This window comes from Typopeltis vanoorti, chromosome 6 (assembly GCF_054136105.1).
Source record: "Typopeltis vanoorti isolate ZY-2024b chromosome 6, IOZ_Tvanoo_1.0, whole genome shotgun sequence".
Classification (NCBI taxonomy): domain Eukaryota; kingdom Metazoa; phylum Arthropoda; class Arachnida; order Uropygi; family Thelyphonidae; genus Typopeltis; species Typopeltis vanoorti.
This window is the reverse complement of record NC_143554.1, coordinates 38,321,310-38,340,862: the sequence shown is the minus strand read 5'-3', so window position 1 is coordinate 38,340,862 and position 19,553 is coordinate 38,321,310. Positions and strand designations below refer to the sequence as shown.

General features: G+C 35.5%; 1 protein-coding gene across 1 annotated transcript in view; it reads right to left on the bottom strand.

Moving 5' to 3' along the window:
- The window catches only part of LOC150105389 (uncharacterized), a 243,796-nt gene that overhangs the window by 61,228 nt on the left and 163,015 nt on the right, over positions 1-19,553 (bottom strand). Inside the window, exon 12 of the mRNA XM_090393946.1 lies at positions 9,973-10,148. Within this exon, the coding sequence (XP_090250072.1) occupies positions 9,973-10,148 (176 nt within the window). The remainder of the gene's footprint in view (positions 1-9,972; positions 10,149-19,553) is intronic.

Below are 19,553 nucleotides of genomic sequence, written 5' to 3'. Positions count from 1 at the left end.
TATTCCAAAAACTTTATTCTAGAGGTACAGAATGGATTTAGAAAAGGACGATCATGTATAGACTCAGCCTTTTGCCTAAAATTAATAATAGAGAAAAGAAGAGAATATAATTTGGAAACACATATTGCATTTATTGACTTTGAAAAAGCATTTGACAAAGTTAAAAGAAAGACAAATAACAAATAATATCCTAAAAGCTATCACAAGTATATATGAAAATAATCAAATACAAATAAGATTAAATCACGAGCTATCATATACAAGAGAGATAAACCAAGGGGTCCGACAGGGATGTCCCCTCTCAGCAACTCTTTTTAATATCTACTTAAATGAAATAAAAATTTACACCAAGGAATTAAACTTTCAGCTACAGTTAACTTAAACACTCTCCTCTTTGCAGACGACCAAATAATAATTACAAATTCTGAAGATAACTTGCAGAAAGCTATTTTAAATCTAAATGAGATATCCAAAGATTATGGTGTGATAATATCAACGAAAAAATCAAAAACTATGGCCTTTAAAGGACAAGATCCAGCAAGAACTAAAATAGTAATAGATAACAAGATCTTAGAACAGGTGAATTCATTTAACTACCTAGGATGTATGATCACATATGAAAATGAAAAAGATATAAACGTAAAAATTGCAAAATATTTAAAAATAACAGGTGTAATTAACTCTATATTTAAACCAAACCTAGTTCAAAAACAAACCAGGCTAAAAGTATACAATACATTAGCCTTACCGGTCTTAATGTATGGAAGCGAAATCTGGACAATAAAACAAAAAGACAAACAAAGATTAACAACAGCAGAAATGAAGTTTATGAGAAAAACTGCAAAGTATACCCTATTTGATCACAAAAGAAACGAAGATATTATGAAAGAATTAAACCAAGAACCAGTAATAGAAAAAATTAAAAAATATAAACATAAAATGCAAGTAAATTGCTAAAACAAGACCTATTCTTTACAAATCCATGCTGACCATCATAAAGAATAATACTATCTCCATCAACCCAATCTCTCCAACACCTTGACTACAACAGTAGTTATACAGACAGTATATAACTGGAAACTTCTGCCCTAGAACCATGCTTGTGGAGTGGTAATATTTTAACTCTGCTGCCATGACTATCCACCAGTGTCAACCTACCATATAGTCGAAGAATTACCAGGGAAACCTTGGCCTGACCAGCCAATCCCAACTCATACTGCACCAGTTCTTTCTTTACCATGCTTGTCATCTTCCTAGCCTGCACTTTATACTCTTCATGGATCTGACTGCCACCAACTGTTTTGTACCCCTTTCATAGCATAGCATAGCATTTTCTTTTCCAAACACAGTTTGCTTGATTTAATGGTTCATCCATTTCACTCTTACTGTATTTACTTGCTTAACCCTTGGTATAAAGTTATACTTTGCTTATGTCAGATACCTTATGGATTTACATACACTGTCAACATCTTTTTTACACAGCTCATCTATATTTTTTTTTTTTTTTGTGTTGGGCCCATATACAGGAGGTTGGCTGGTCAACCTATAGTACGTTAGTACCATATATGGGTGGCAAGTTGTGAAAGGAGAAACGTGTTTACATTTGATTCGAAAGCCTGTATGTTGTATTCCTTGGGAAATACGTCTGGGGGAAGACTGTTGTATTGATGTACTGTTGTACTGACGCTAGTTGACCACAATCACCCACCTTATATGTCCATATATACACACACACACACGTTTTATCAGTAACTTTTTCTTGTTTCACCTACTTCCCTGTCAATAGCTCATTAACAACTACATCTTATGAAGTTATCACCAAAACCTCTAGTTACTTGCTGCTTAAGATATTTATCTCTCAGAAATTTAATAAACTCACTCATCTTTTACCCATATACTATCTCCTCCTTCCATTCTATATTCCTGTAATTGAAGTCTCCCATCAGGATCCCCATCATATTATTTAATGAAAGTCTTACATGTCCAACCAATTTGCCTAAACATTTCAAAAATCAGTATTCTCTACATTCCCTGACTTATAAAGTCATCCTATCAGCTATACTAGCCTGTTAATCTCAACTTAATGCCACCCAGATTCAAAATCTGTACATGTACCATCAATTTACTAGGTGGATAATAATGGGAATGAGGATGACATCCTGACAGGAATAGAAATGGAAGGGTATAATGTGTTTCATGACGATAGAAAGGCAAAAAGGGAGGAGGGAGTGCAATTGATGATAGAGAAAGAGTTATGTTCATACAAGGTAGAGATGCAACAGGGAAATAGTGGCAGTGGTCTAAATGTATTCCAAGGTTCAGAAGGTTAAATAAAATAGGTGTTGGATGAATGAAAAGATTAAGCATGCGATACAGAGGAAAAGGCATTATGGAGGCAACAAAAAGGATGTGTAATCCTCGTGAAATTTATTACCGAAGAATAGGCAAGGAAGGGACTTGGTTGGTAAAGGTAGAAAAAGTGAAGTATGAACAGCAGTTAGCTAATGAAGCCAAAAATAAGCTAGGGAGTTCTTTCGATATGTATCCAGGAAAAAAAAAAAATTATGATATGGTTATGTTGATTGGAGAAAATGGTATAAGAACAACTGCTGCAGAAGATATAGTTGAGATATTTAATGAGAAGTTCATAAAGGTCTTTCATTCTTATGAATGTGACATCATGGAGAGTGAGAGCAGTCGATGATGAGGATGAGTGACTGGAAGTGAGCAAGAGGTACATGGGGGGTTAGCAAACTTAATGTTAATAAAACTATGTAACTTGATAATATATCACCATGTATTTTGAAGCCATGTTTAATGCAAGTCTTCCACTTCATAAGAAAGGTGCCTATCTGTGTGTAAGTTGTCATGATTAAAGTGTTGGAGATGCTGGTGGGAACCAGGATCCAGAATTGGGTTGACAATATGGATTTGCTAAAGGGAGGTCATATTTTAGTAATCTACTTAATTATTACAATAATGTGATAGTTTCATTGGACAAAGGAGACGGATACATAGTATTATTATTACCCGACACCTCCAAAGACTGATCGAGAGAGTACCTACTCTACAACTCTCCATCGCCACTACTAAATCCAACTACAGTGAACCAAATCATCTACAGCCTACCACCACTACCACCAATATTTTCACAGACAATCACAAACATTCGAACCCACAGCCTTTTGGCTGGAAAGTGGATATGCTAACCACTCGGCCAACCAAGTAATTATACTCAGATTTTGCAAATTTGTTTGACAGATTACCGCATGATAAATTGATAATCAAACTAGAGTGGATAAGGTTGAATATTAGACTAGTGCATTGGATTGGAGATAAGCTATTTTATATCAGCAAGTTTGGGTATGGGGGAACAATATTATTATTATTAAACAAGACCTTAATATCCCTTAAAAGGAAAGTCACTAGTCGTGTGCCTCAGGGGTCTGTTTTAGGGCTGTTGTTGTTTAACCTGTATGTTAATGCTAGTGGGGAAAATTTGGTTGGGGATATTCAGTTTGAAGATGATGCAAAGTTGAGATGATGTTCTAGCCTTACAAGAAAGCTGAACAGATGAAGTGAATGGGAACGAGAGTGGGGATGCAAGTTCAATGTTGCAAAATGTAGGGTTTTAAAATTTGGGAAACAAAAATGTGATATATAATTTACACTTTTTGGAGGAGGAGGAGGAAGTAAGTGATCTTGGGGTGTGGATAAGGATCTAAAATTAATGGGAAATATTGCCAAAATTATGAGTACAACACAAAGAATTCTGAGAACGATGCAGAGGACAGTGACTTGTAGAAGGAGATTCTTGTTCTATTGTATAAGCCTCTGATTAGACCACACATGGACTACTGTGCACAGATTTGGTGACCTGGTTTTCAAAAGGATGAAGAGATGTTGGAATAGGTTCCAGAGATGACTGACTAAGGTAGTTTCCAATCTCTGGAATGTCAAATATGAGAGGAAAGATTGAGAAGATGCAATTTACAGTCTAGTGGATAGGAGGAGGGGTAATATGATGGGGTGTTATAGGATCAGTGTTGAAGAGGTTTTTCATAAAATGGTGGGAGAACAAGAGGTCATTCCTGGAAGCTGTATAAGGAGAGCATGAACAAGGAATTATAAGCAGGTTTATTTGCCTGAGTGTGTGGTGTATGCAGAGAATTTGAATGTGTTTAAGGCAAGGTATGATGAGCTGTGTCAAAGGAACTTCCTAGATAAGTCATTGGCTCCATGGGGGTCTTGGGATAATAATAATTTCCACACTTTGTGAATACAATAAACAGCCCCTCCTGTTTTCACCTTCCTATCCTTCTGGAAAATTGTATATCCTTCCATTTCTATTCCTGACATTACATCATCCTCAGACAACTAAGTTTCACTTACATGATTATCTTTGGATATACTCACTCAACCAATGTGACAAACTCAGCTCTCTTATTTTGAATACTCCTTATATTTTTATACAAACATATGAGACTTGAAATGTTCTAAAGTCATGAAATTAGTGTTAAATTATCATCTTCCATTTCCTGGTTATATTACATGAAAAGTTCACAGTATTAAAGATTCCAATTACTGGCAGCAATGGATTCATAAATATCTGCTGACACAATAACACAGATCTACTTTTTTTTTTTTTTGATGGAGAATCCATCCACGAGAGGTTGGTGAAGCTATAGTACACTAGTACTTTGGATGGGCAATAAGGAACTTGTTCACATTTGATTGAAAAAGCTGTTTATTGAATTCCTTGTGAAACATATGGTGGAGATGTTTCACAAGGAATTTCCACTTTTGAGCTAACTTTCATAATACTGGATTGAGAGAAGAAAGTTTGCTTCTAGTCACTAACTAGAAAAACATTAGTAAGTCTTTTTTTTTTTTTTCACCTATTCCAGAGTTAGTCAATCTTTGACGCAGTTAAGTAGCATTGTTTCTTAATCCCACAACTCTAAAAAAAATCAATCATAGAACCCATACTACTTCAGCAGCAATACCAGTTAGGGTTAGGAACATGAAAAATTAGCAGTTTCTTACCATACTTGTCACCTGTAAATCTGCAAATTATCCATAGTCATGAATTCAACTACCAATGATGACTTTATGGTAGGATTGGTTATCTACTGATTTACAAAAGTTAGGGCTAAAAAGTACTATCTACTTCCTTTAGGGAATAAAAAGTGTTATATTATTACGGGTAACTCCATGGAGGCAGTAGACTCATCACGGGAGACCCAAACTAGCAAAAGAATATCTGTCATATCTCTTCTTGAATTCATTTACAGACAAAGAGCTCACAACTAAGTCAGGCAATGAATTCCACTCATTCACCACCCTCCAGACAAAAAACCTTGTTCTCACACCCTTGTTGACCACACACACTTCTTTAATTTCCAGGGATGACCTCTTGTTCTTCCATCACTGTCACATAGCTGAAACATTTCCCCTGCATCAATCCTATAAAAACCTTTCAGTAATTTAAATGTTTCTATCATATCCCCTCTTCTCTGCCTATTAACCAACCTCTGCAATCCACAAGCTCTCAATGTGTTGAGCATTTTTTACATCACTCACCAACTTAGTCACTCTTCTCTGAACCCTCTCTACAGCCTCCTCATCTCCAAGGAATCCAGGTGACCAGACCTGAGCACAGTAATCCAAATGTGGAAGTATCAACACTTTATAAAGGGGAATAATAATCTCTTTATCTCTGGATGTCAGCGTGTTCCTCAACATCCAAGTAATCCTATGTGCAATCTTGGACACCTTAGCAATGTGTCCCCTGAACTTCATCTCCCTATCTACCAACGTCCCTAGCCTCATTCTTGGAGTACTGTTCCATCAATGTAGTACACAGCTGGTAATCTTTTAATCCCAAAATGCATGACTTCACACTTTTCCACATTGAAGTGACATCCATTACCTTTTGCCCATTCTACCAACTTGTTGAAAGTTTGCAGGATGATTTAAATATCAGCTTGATTTTTTATTGCTCTACCCAACTTTGCATCATCAGCAAACAACTGAATATCTCCCTTTAAGCAATTTTCTATATCATTTATATACAAACTAAACAACAATGGCCTAAGCACAGAGCCCTGAGGCACACCACTGGTCACCTGCCTCATCCTGGACTCAGCTCCTCCATACACCACCTTCTGGTATCTCTCCATGAGCCATTCTCCTATCCATATCACCAATTTAGTATCCATTCCCATCTGTTCCAATTTGCGTAACAGTGTTCCATGGGGTATCCTATCAAAAGCCTTAGCAAAATCCAGAAGTACCACTGTGTAGCCAGTTACGTTGTCCAACTCAGATGTCATTCTATTATGAAAAGTTAATAGATTGCTAAGACAGGATCTATCTTTAACAAAACCATGTTGGCCTCTATAGAGTATCATATCCTGATCCATCTATTCTTGAATTTTGTCTTTAACCAATTTTTCCAATACTTTTACCACTACTCCTGAGATGGTGATTGGTCTGTAATTAACTACTGCAGTTTTAGAGCCCCCTTATGCAAAGGAACCACTTTGCCTAACTTCCACTCCCTAGGGACCATACCAGAGTTCAAACTTAAGTTAAATATCCAAGTAAGAGGGGGTTGACAATTCCTTTGCACATTCACGCAACACCCGAGCTGATAATCCATCTAAACCTAGAGCAGTGTTTGCATTTAAATTTTGCAATATATTAAATACCTCTGATTTCTTAGCTTCAATTTTAACATTAGCTGTTGCTACAGGTACAAAGATATCCTCACTTGGGTGATAGACTTTTGAAAAGTGATCACTCAGTAACTCTACTATTACATCTGATTTTGTCACCTCAATACCATCAGCACACACTAAAGTTATCCTTCCGAAGTCATTTTTCCTTTTACTTGCCACACAGTGGAAGAACTCTTTGGGATTACCCTTGATCTCATTGGCTAAGGTCTTCTCATACTCAGATTTAGCTTTTCTTATTATGCTGGTAACCTTCCTAGCTTGAGCCTTGTAGTGCTCATGGGTGTACTGATCGCATTTCTCCTTGTACATTCTCCATAACATTTTCTTTTTTTGCAGATCGCGCTTGATATTACTGCTCATCCATCTAAATCCTGCGTTGTTTGTCTTCCTGACCATGGGGACACAATCTGATATTGCTTTCCTCAGATACCTGCTGATTTTATCCCATGCACTGCTAACATCTTTCCCCTGCAATATGTTCTGCCATGGGATGGCTGCAAGCTCACTCCGAAGCTTGTTACAATTGCCTAACCTGTAGTTCCGTATATACCCCTTCTTCTTAACAGAAAAATCCACAGATTTTGCAACCTTCCAAGTCAATACCACATGATCGCTTTCACCAATTGGCGGTAACGAGGACACCTTAATTATGCATATATCCTCTGAACCAATAACCAGGTCCAACACTCTCTCACACCACGTGCCCCTTCAGTTATGTGCTGTTTCAAGTAATTATCTCATAGAAGATGTATGAACTCCATTTCCTTTTTGCTACGAGATATTTCCTCCTTCCAATTGATATCACCATAATTAAAATCCCCCATAATAATCACTAAACCTGCACTCATTGCACTAATTTGCTGATGCATGAATTCAATATCTCCCCCTGGACTATAGCAGCATCCAACTGTATATTTGGTTGCATTGGTCACTATTTCACACTAGACTGCCTCAAATGAACTCTCATGTCTATCATCTTGATACACTACTTTCTTTGGCTGCAACACATCAGCTATCATCCACAGTACTCCTCCCCCTGTTCTATCTTCTCTATCCTCCCTGAAAATACTGTACCCATCACATTCAATTCCAGTGACCACATCTTCTGCTGACAGCCAAGTTGCACTAATGCCTAAAACGTTTGGTGAGATTGCACTGACTAATGCCAAAAATTCTTCTCTCTTATTTCGAATGATTCTTGCATTGGTATACAAAAATTGCAGATTCCCTCTAATTCTCGTACCGGCTTTAGAACTGATATACAAGTCACTAATTTCAGTAGTCAATTTTCTTAATCCACTGAATCATATCACACAGTATAATCAGCTGTGTGTGTGATAAAAGGACCTCCCAGATGAGTCTTTGACTCCATGAGGTCTTGGGGTAATAATAATAATAATCATTCTAGAATTTTCACATAAGTTAATCTTATCCACATTGACTAATAAGAACTCTGTAGATGACACTTAAAAATTAGCATTTTTAAGAGCCATATAGATAATATATGTACAGTATATGCTCAAAGATAGTGTCCTTATGTTACATTCTTAAAAATTACTGACATGCTCTGCTACCAGCAATGTTGAAGAAAACATGTAGGCCCAACTCTAGACTGAATGACAGTAATCATCCTTTATGAAATAATTCAAAATAGCAAGAGCCAGAATTTAACGCCATTCCTTTTTTTTTTTTTTTAATGTAGCTGCCATAATAACATTAAAGAGTGATGTAATCATTTCACATGATCTGGTGCTAGAATTTTTGTAAAAAACTGTACACGGTTGTGATCCATATTCTGGACTGCTGGAAAAAAAAGTACAAGGCAATTTTCCTTACAGAAGATGCTTAATAACTTAGCTTTATGTGATATAGTATTAGCATGCTGGAATGTGAACACAATTAAAAAAAAAAAAAACTATAACAATGTGAAGATAACCATGGAGTTGTTCAAATTCTCAATATACAATCAGAAACTATGGGTTTCTGTTGTTATGTACAGTGGATCATAGCAAGCAGTTTTATCCAAACTTCACATCTGAAAGATGAGTAAGGCAATTAACCATTTTAACATGTTTCCATTGTTCTGGGAAACAAGGACCATAGTCAACAAGTAGCTGACCCTATCATGAAATTGAGGTTATGTATTTCATACAGACAAATATTATTGTATCTAGAATTCTAATCTTTAGGCATAGTGTAACTGCAGTCTTCCAGTTTGTTGATTCTCAATCAGTTTTCTTAATCCACTGAATCAATTCTTAATTGTTGAATTACTTTCAAGGCTCCATCTTTTCACAACATAAATCATCCAAGATTATCTTGCAGTTTGCTATAGCATGCAATAACAGATTAACGATATAGCTGGTGTTTATTGCATGCTGTTATACCTGTGTTTTTTTGTGTTCACACTGTTCCCTGCCTTTTGAAGAAGTGTCCAAAATACATTTCAGAGTAAAATGTGAGGTTACCACTGTGCTAAACATGTAATTTAGAATAGTACATAACATAAAATTAATTTATTAGAAATATTTTGAGTTATAATGTATATAAGACACATACTACACATTGAAGTAGGCTGTACTTACAAGCACTCTGAAACATAAAAATATCAAATGGTGGGACAATTTGCAGTGTGTGTCTATTCTGCTGTTGATTTACCCCATGCCAATACCTCTTATTAATTATGCACCATTAAGATAATTGTAATTTTTTTTTTTTATATGTAAACACTAACCTTCGTAAATTTTATGACTGGAGGGCTTCTCCCAGGAAGACAATGCCCCTCCCTGAAAAATGCAACAAGACTTTCCATTAGTATATCTTGATGTCAAATGAAGTTACAAAAAAGGTAATCAAGTTGACATTTTTTGCTCATAAGATAAAGCAGTTTTTAAAAAAGTCATAAAATTTACGGAGGCTAGCTAAACATGATTAAAAATGTTATTTGATGAACAATTGTGAAAGTAACCACTGAAATGGTAACTGTTTTGAAAAATCCAAAAAATATATATATGTTCAAATTCTTCTTCTTATGAATAATATTTTTTTAAATTTTTCATAAGAGAACAAATGTATTTTATATTAAAAAAGGGTACCATACTTTATATTAATATTCAAAATCAGTATTCATTGTATATATGAAAAGTATAATTTCCTCCAATTTTTTTTGTTAATGGAAAACAAATTCATTAGATATTTTACACACAACATGAACATTTGAAAGACTTACCAACTTTGCTGTAAATTGTTGGCAGCCTTTTCTCTGGATGATCAATCATCACTCTTAATTCCACAGGTTTAGCCCTTTCTCCATGGCAAGCACTGCTATTAGTCCAGATGAGTGGCTGTGTTGTAGACTCTGAAATGTCTGCTCTACTTTTTATGTTCTCCTTTTCATTAAGTGTTCTACACAGTATGAATTAAAAAAAAAACAGGCATTCATTCTTAATAACAGCCTATAATATTTCTCAATTCATCTTCCTGTTACATATTAGAAAAAATGACAAAGCAGATTTATGAAAGCCATCTTCAATGTCTGTTAATGCATGTGTTCATTAAAAAAAAAAAAACAGGCATTCATTCTTAATAACAGCCTATAATATTTCTAAATTCATCTTCCTGTTACATATTAGAAAAAATGACAAAGCAAACTTAGACTAAGTAGATTTATGAAAGCCATCTTCAATGTCTGTTAATGCATGTGTTCAGGGTCGTCGCCAGATTACATTGTGCCCTAAGGTAAACAATTAAATATCCCCCCCCCCCTGATGGTTTACAAGACAAAAATATAAGAAAATCTCTAATTGCTATTTTGTTTTTATTACAAGAGAAACATTAACAAAAAACGATTACATAATAATATTAATTAAATGTTTCCTCTATGGGGATATCGTAGAGGAAACATTTAATAAAACTGTTTATAAGCTCTTCTAAATTCAAATTATAAGCTATGTCCGCCTCTATCGATATAGTTGCTAGCCCGACCAATCAATCTTTCTTGGGTCACTGCTGTTCGCAAATAATTTTTAATCAGTTTAAGCTTGAAAACTTAAACTGATAAAACTTCTTTCCGCACTTGCTAAGCTAACAGGAATTGTTAGTGTAGTGACGCTGCCTATCGCAATATGGCTGAACGAGCGCCCTTATTAAGCTGAGCCGTGAGGCAGACTGCTTCTATGCTACACCCTGTCGATGGTACTGCATGTGTTCTAGTTAGTTTGTTTTGGAGAAAACCCTGCTATGCGAAATAAGTTAACTTACCCTTGAGTTGAAAAACCGTTTTAAATGTTGCTTTCATCCTAGACACAATTTGAAATCAGATCTTTCTGAAGGCATTTTTGGAAATAAATTCTTAATAGTAATATAAAGTAATGCAAGTAATATAAAATATAAAAGTAATATAAAGTAATATTACTTTATATTACTCAAGTAATATAAAATAAATGACTAGTAAGAAAGATAAAATTTCGGAAATTAGGGAATGATTCACTTAATATTTTAACTTTTTTGATTTATACAAAAAATTGAGGAGGTAAAAGATGACATTCCCACATGAAAAATAAATATGTTTACTGATACTCAAAACAATACTACATATCAATTATATATTACTTTATATTATCCTTTTAATGTATACAAAGTAAAATATATTAATTAATTTGCATTCTCTCTGAACTTTTAGTATTTTGAAAAAAGTATGGAGAAGAACATTATGATAAAATTATTAAATTTTGTGTCAGTAGTGTTTTCGAACAGTTGCTAGTAAAAGACATGTTTTTATATAAATGTATACCAATACATGTGCATATATATTTTATGCGAATCCCACCCATGAAAGGTTGTGAACCTATGTTTAGTATCATAAGTAGGATAAAATCAGAAAACCTGCTCTAGCAATTATGCATGGAATTTTTCCAAGTCACTTCTGCCCTCCAAACATGCAAGGTTATGCTGGACAATGAAAATCATCTACCACCTAAAACATTCATCCCACAGTTGGATGCCAATCCACTACTTGCTGGTTGGAGAGCAGAGATTCTATCTACATTATCAGCTTAAAATGCCTTTTTTTACTATTTGCCAGCTTGGCTGGTCACACAGATGGTGCTTCTACTTTTCAACTAGTGGAAGTTGTCAGTTTGAATCTTACTGTGGGCAACCCACAGTACTAATATATTCATATTTATAAATTTAGGGACACAAAAACACGTGAACAGATTATTCTATTAATTACTAATAAAATAAAACGATGTTTCGACCCCTGCATCGAGGTCATCATCGGAAGGATACAAGTATATAAGGAACCAAGCTACATGTTCTAGCCCTGTATACCGGTAAACTAAATCTATGTAGTTAATTAATCCTTTTTCCTAGCCTGACCTCTAGTGATAAAAAAATAAAAATAAAATAAATACATAAATAAAAAATAAAATAATAATAATTTAAAAAAAAAAAATATATATATATATATATATATATATGTAAATACAACTACAATAAACTGCCAAAGTCCTTATGTATTAATATTCTTCTGGATTTGTACAGTTCTGATTGTTATAATATGATTTCTTTCAGTTGCTGTTGAATGTTACAAACACTTCACCAGGTTATCTTCTTGTAGTGGGATTTTTCTATGGCTAAGTTTAGGTTGTTAGACAGGTTGTAGATGGGTCCTCCACATTCTTGAAATGGTTAGGCCATCATTTTTGTTGATATTTGGGTTGTATTTGAGCATTTCACATGACTCTTTAAATTTTCTCTCAAACCAGGTTTTGGTGCGGTGTTTGGTATTTTTCCAATCAATTCTGTGGTATGTTTAGAGTGCGTGGTCAGAAAGGCCGTTTTCCCAAAATAGAGGTATTTAATGTGTCGTTTGTGTTCGTCTTGTTCTGATTGGGATAGTTTGCCATGTTTCCCCTATGTATGGTATGTTACATGTGCATTGTATTTTGTATACCCCTGGGTGGGCTAGGTGTGGAAGAGGATCTTTAGAAGAACTGAGTAGGTGTCTTAACTTGTTTGGGGGTTTAAAGGTGGTTTTAATGTTGTATTTGTGTAGTGTTCTGTCTAATTTTTCAGAAATGCCTCTAACATAAGGAATGGAAATAGCATTCCTGAAATCTTTTTTGTTCTTACTGGTATCTTTATGGAGGATCTTATGAATAGTTTTTTTACTGTAACCATTTTTTTATAAATGTTTGGTTGATGATCTTGTATTCCTGGTTTAGAGCTTGTTCATTAGAACAAATTGTTAGAGCTCTGTGTTTGGTATCCAGAGTTCATCGAAGGCAATTCATCGATAAATGAATTATAAGGCGTGTGGGGGCAAAGATGTGTGTGCAATTTTTTTTTTTTTTTATGTTTGTTTTGGATTATTTTGAGAGGTATATATCTTTTTATTATCCTACTATTTATAACTACTATTTATCCTACTTCATTCAGAAAGCGATTTTTTGGCGGGGCATACTGGTTGCAGTGAACGATATCCACTGAGGCGGATATAGTTGAGGTGTTAAAAGAACATTTCACAAAGGGATTTCATCCTCGTAAAATTTTTTAGTTCATATTCTAACCGTTGATGAAACATTGCTTCGACACTATGACCCAGAGAACAAACAACAGTCAATGGAGTGGAGACACAAAGGTTCTCCATGGCCAAAGAAGTTTCGAACCAAACAGTCAGCAGGGAAAGTTCTTGCCATTGTCTTTTAGGATATGGATGGTGTAATCCTTACCTTACGTCAAGAAAGGTGAAAATGTTACAGCAGCGCTGAAGGAAAATCGGTTCGAGAAACTAAGCAGAGGCGTGTTGCTTTTGCAGGACAATGCACCTGCTTATGAAATCCAACAGACAATATACGACTTCGGATTTCAATATCTACCTCAAACACCATCTGCCCCCAGGGCCGGCCCTAGAAATTTTGTCGCCACGTGCAGAAGCATATTTTTCCGCCACTTCCCCTTTAAAAAAAACTCTTTTAATGACGTCTTAAAAGCCATGATATTAATCTAGGCTTCAACATCTCTGATCATAAATTTTAAATAACAGCATTAGCTAATAAAAATTCATACATTAATGAAAAAGGATCAAACTATATTTTTTACAGAGAGAGAGAGAGATTTCCTCTTAATGTGCAGTATAATAAAATGATTCGTAACGTGTTATTGTACTTCGGGATCTTTTAATTTTTAATAGAAGGGGGGGGCACAAATTTTGCACTAGGCGGCGCAAACCCACGGAACGGCCCTGAAGATCAGTCACTAAGAGTTGTGTAGATTCTAGTTAATTATTAAGAAAAGTTAATTGCTCTCCACATGTTTACTTGTGGCACCAAATAATGAATGAATGATTCCAGGAAAAAAAAAAAAAAGTTTCTTTTCCAGGCATTAAAAAATACACAGCCTATATATTTACAAATGAATTGTAAGAATAAATTGCCTGTAGACAGTTTCATTTTCTGATCATGTTATCAGGAAATGAAAGTTTATGCTAAGAAAGAAGATATATATATATATATATATATGAAAAATATATGTATTCAAGATACCAAGTAATTTTATATTAACTTGGTTTTGATCCTATTTCCCAAGTAAGCAAACGGACACGAAAGTCAAGTTTTCGCCTGTAAATAGTGCAAGTCCAAGGCAACTCTTGGTAAAGGTGGATAAAGCTCTGATCACTTTTCTTAGTATACTTTATTAGTATATTACTTTTTATTAGTTATTTAGTTATATATTATTATATATATATATATATATATATATAGTTATATATATTAGTTAGTTAGTTATTAGTATATTAGTATTATACACACTAAGAAAAGTGATCAGAACTTTATCCACCTTTACCAAGAGTAAAGGTGGATAAAGTTCGACTGACACTACCAAGAGTTGCGTTGGACTTGCACTACTTGCAGGCGTAAACTTGACTTTCTTGTCCGTTTGCTTACTTGGGAAATAGGATTAAAACCAAGTTTATATAAAATTATTTGGTATCTTGAATACATAATATACCCAAGTTAAAAAAACGTTATATATATATATAGTTCTGTAGTACGCAAGTTTACATTATTGAAATACATGAACTTAATTAGGAAAGGAATATTAGCCACATTTTTAACATAGAGAAAGCAAAGCATTCACTATGAAATTTCTTCACGTACCATGATGCACAAATGTCAAAAATAGACTGGACGTATAAATGCTTGTAATCTTTGTTTTTTTACTAAATTTAGAAAATTAAAATAAACATCGATATTTCTTAAGCAACCAAAATGAAAAGAGAGAGTGTTCGCTATGAAATAGTAAATTGACGGAAAGAAGAATAAACATCAATATCGCCTACCTAAGTAAACTCAAAGAGACCACATATATAAATCAGAATTACATTAGTTGGGATGTCTTTCTAAATATAAAAAATGAATTCGTTTACGGTGCCATACCATTTTTGCAGAAAATGTTGTGATATTTTTAGCTATTTTGCCTAGTTAAAGTTAGTTTGCAGCTTAGCATCATTCTACATCTCTAGAAAGAGTGATATCTAGTGTTAAGGAAAAAAACAATAAATTGATAATTTCGACTGACTGCACAGGAGCCCTAAACTATCTCGAGAAAGTGCAGTTTCTGTGGACATCTGACCTACGGTTCAAATCTTTGAACGATAGTTGTTTCAGATGTCGAATAAACTGTAGATTACTAATAAGTGTGTGTGTGTGTGTGTGGTGTTTTCGTTTTCTTCCCAACAGTTATCCTACCAGGAGGTTATTGTTTATCGTATGGCAATCCACATAAAGTTATAAAAGTACATTTACAAAAATGGGTACAGATATGTAAAAAGTAAAATAAAAAAAGTGTAAATGATAAATAAATACAGTAAAACAGGCAGTTACACGTTTGACGGACAAAGCACTTATAAGTTAAGATCATGTTCTCTGATCCAGTCTATAGAAGGCGGTGTCGCCTCTAGGAAGTCGCTCCTTTGACCCCTATATGCGCGAAGACTGCACTCAATGCAAATATGATGGATTGATTCGTTCGGGTGTCCACAGTCACACTCCGGTGAGGGAATTTTCCTCCACTTGTACAGAAAGCTTGCACATCTTCTATGGCATACGAATCCTGTTCAGTGTTATCCATGTCTTTCCAATTCCACACCCGGGATACAGGGGCATGCCGGCCATACGTGCAATGTGTGCGACGCACACAGGCACCAGGATAGTAAACGCGCCAAAGAGGAGAAAATACTTTAAAAAAAAACGTTTTTTTAAAGTGATTTTTTATTTGAGGGGAGGATAGGGGCGCCAACTAAAGTTTTGCAAACAGGCGCCAGACACTACTGGCACGCCCCTGCCAGGATGTTGAGACAGCAACTATCAAACTAAATTTCGAGTTGGGCATTAGTATTTATGCTCCACACTTGTTTCCATTAATTTTTAGTATTTTAATTAGTCATTCTCAGATATTTATCTTCACGAAGAGGGGGCTTTCTTGATTTCAATCTGTTAAGCTATAGTTCTGATATGTCATTATGTATAGGCAATTCAGTATTTCTGAGTACTTTGTCATATTCTCGTGACAGAGCATCACTTCTTAGATTTGGTGTTATGTTGCTTAGCATTGTAAGCCAATAAATAGGAGTTGTTTTAATGGTTCCAGATATAAGTCGCATGGTGCTGTTAAGCTGACCGTCAATTATCAATGGTAGTATAGCTCCTGTATATATTGTTTTCAGCGCTCATCAGCCTAATTCCTCAATCTTGCTGACTTAGCTAGAAGGTTTATTACTTGTAAGCTTTTTTCAGCAGCATATGAGATGTGATTATTGAAGGAAAGTTTTCCCATCTCTTGTTACTTCTAGGTATTTTAGCTGACTGGCTACCTCGAGAACTTCGCCCTTTAGGAAGACCATTATTGTTTTGATTATTTGCGACAGATGTGGTGTACTACTTTAGATCAGCGCTTTCTTTAGAGAAGAGAAAAATTCTACAGCTCATTTAATGAAACTGCTGAAAAGGACTTCAGCATCCTACGTTTATCAAGGATGTCAAGCGCCTTTATCAGGGCATTTAACCTGAAGGCGAGTTAGCCTGTCTCATACGAGGATGGAAGATTTTTCCTCTCTGAAACTTGTTTTTTTCTTGCCGAAAAACAAGCGAACCGAATAGGAAAACAAACGCAGTGATTTAAGGCCAGTTACTTCTTCCTTAATTCAAAACAACTCAACCCAACAATTTCCTTTAGCACTGTGTTTTCTAACTGTGATCTGCCGACCACTGGCATCCTTCAAAAGTCGAATAAGACTTCCAACCGCTGCTCATCTAAATATAACACCAGATGAGTATGCTTCTAAAAGGTTTACAGGTTTGTTTTTTAAGACTCTTTATTCATCATTCCTTATTTTATTATTTTCCTTTCCTAGAGAATATTTTAACCTTTTATTTTATTTATTTTTTTTTTTAACAAACTGCACCGATCACCTCCTCAAAACCCAGAAATATACCCACACATATACTCATTAGTATTCTTAGCCTATTCCCTCCCTTATTAACTGCAATTACTTGCTTTCGAGGTTATTCGGAAGATAAGTGCATGCGTCACTCTTGTCGATGAGGAATAAGTGAAACATGATTGAAAAATCTTCAGGAATGATTTTTTTCAAGTTTTCCAATATTTTTACTCTGCATTCCTGTATATTTTATTATTATATTGTGAAAAATATTTACATCAAAGAATTAATTTATTATTATTAGTAGTAGTAGTAATATTAATGATCAATACTATTTTCCCCTCATCCTCCTCAGTTTAATGATTGTTGGTATGGCAATGCTGCTTTACTAAGGAATAATTACAGAACAATATGGATTCTTATTGTCTTTCTTGTCCGATTTGCCTATTTCCAGGAGGAAAAGCCTAGTCATCTCAGTATTAGGCCTACTAACTTACGTTCAGTAAGTTTATTTATTTATTATATTTATTAATGAAAAAATTTTATTTGGATTCCGTATTTGAAACTTTTACAAAAAACTGTCGAACCGTTCCAGTTTTTAGTTCAGCTCTATTTGGGGCTACAAAGAAAAGTGTCGAAATTATGTATTACAATATCTCGCTGACTTAGCAGAAGTTTTCAGTACAAGAAACTGTTTGCACGGTTCAGTTTTAGTTCCAAATGGATCATTTTTATCATAATATTTCCGTAAAGAAGTTCCTAAATGATATTAGCAATTTCGCTCTGGCTGGATGAAATTTAATGACATTTTTAATTTCAGTCGGACTAGAGTCATTGTGACAAAATTTGGTAGAACGAATTTCTTAACCTATTCCTCCCCTTATTAACTGCAATTACATGTTTTCGAGGTTATTCGGGAGATAAGTGCATGTGGTACTCCTGTCTTCCCTACAGATAAATCGCTAACTGTACAATGAAGCAGGATGTACACTTACATTAAATGCTCTAAAATGTAAGAAAATAATTATTACGTTTCAGTGACCCCTTCGATATGTTGTCTGTATCATGAGTAACGTTCCGCATTGTTACTGAACATTTTCTAAACAATAGTTTGAAAGAAAAATGACTTTTCGATGAATTATGAAAGAATTCATCGAAAAATTTTCGACGAATTGCTTTTTCGATGAATTTGCCTGCAACCCTGTGTTTAAGGGTGCTTATGACACCTAGTTTTTGTGTTGGGTGGTGGTAAGAATTTTTGTGTATGTATGTATTGGCCTGTGTGTGTAGGTTTGCAGTAAACTGAGAAGGAGAGACAGCCAGAAGGAAGACATGTGACAAGTGTGTCTAGGAAAGGAAGAGAGTTGTTTTTTTCCATTTCAATGGTGAAATGGATACATTTCAATGGATACGTTTGTGTTGTTTGTTTAGATGGCTAAGGAATGTATTTAGAGCTTCGCAGCCGTGGGGCCAAATGGCGAAAATATCGTCGACATACCTGAGCCAAATTTTTGGCTTTAGACATGCTGTCTGTAGAGCACGTTGCTCAAAGTCTTCCATATAAAAGTTAGCTATTGGGGGGAAAGCGGTGAGCCCATGGCTGTACCCTCTTTTTGAAGGTAAAAATTGTTTTGCCACACGAAATATCCGGAGCGGAGTACGTAGGCAAAGAGGGCCGTGATGTCGTATGGAAATATGTTCTGTAGGAGCAAGATATTATCATTGATTCGGACATTGGTGATAATTTGGGCTGTCAATTCCTTCAACAATCGGATGTAGTGGCATGCCTGTTGAAGGAATTGACAGCCCAAATTATCACTTAGCCAAAAAATTAGCGGCCACACTCAAGGAATTGGTAGGTCAGCCCCCTTCCTACATAAAAAAATACACAACATTTCATTAATAAAATTAAAACCATTTTTTGAAACGTTTTGAAACTCAGGGACTCCCGGAGTGTCGAGTCTTCAAAATTCAAGTCATCAGAATTCGAGGAGAACCGGCCTACCAGTCCGGAACTCGTGGGGGGGGGGGGAGGAACCCCCTTTCGAGTCTTCAAAATTTGAGTCATCAGAATTCAAGGAGAACCGGCCTGCCATTCCGGAACTCGGGGGAGGGGGGCAGCACAGGTGCCAGGGGGAAGAATCCCCTTTTGAAGACTCTACACTCAGGCTACCCTGGGTGCCAGGGGGGGCGTCCCCCCTTTCAAGTCTTCAAATTTCAAGGAGAACTAGCCTATCAGTCAGGAACTCAGTGGTTGGGCACTGTAGGTGCTGGGGGGGGGCAGTACCCCCTTTGGAGTTTTCAAAATTCAAGGAAAACTGGCCTACCATTCCGGAACTCGGGGGGGGGGGGACCATAGCCACCAG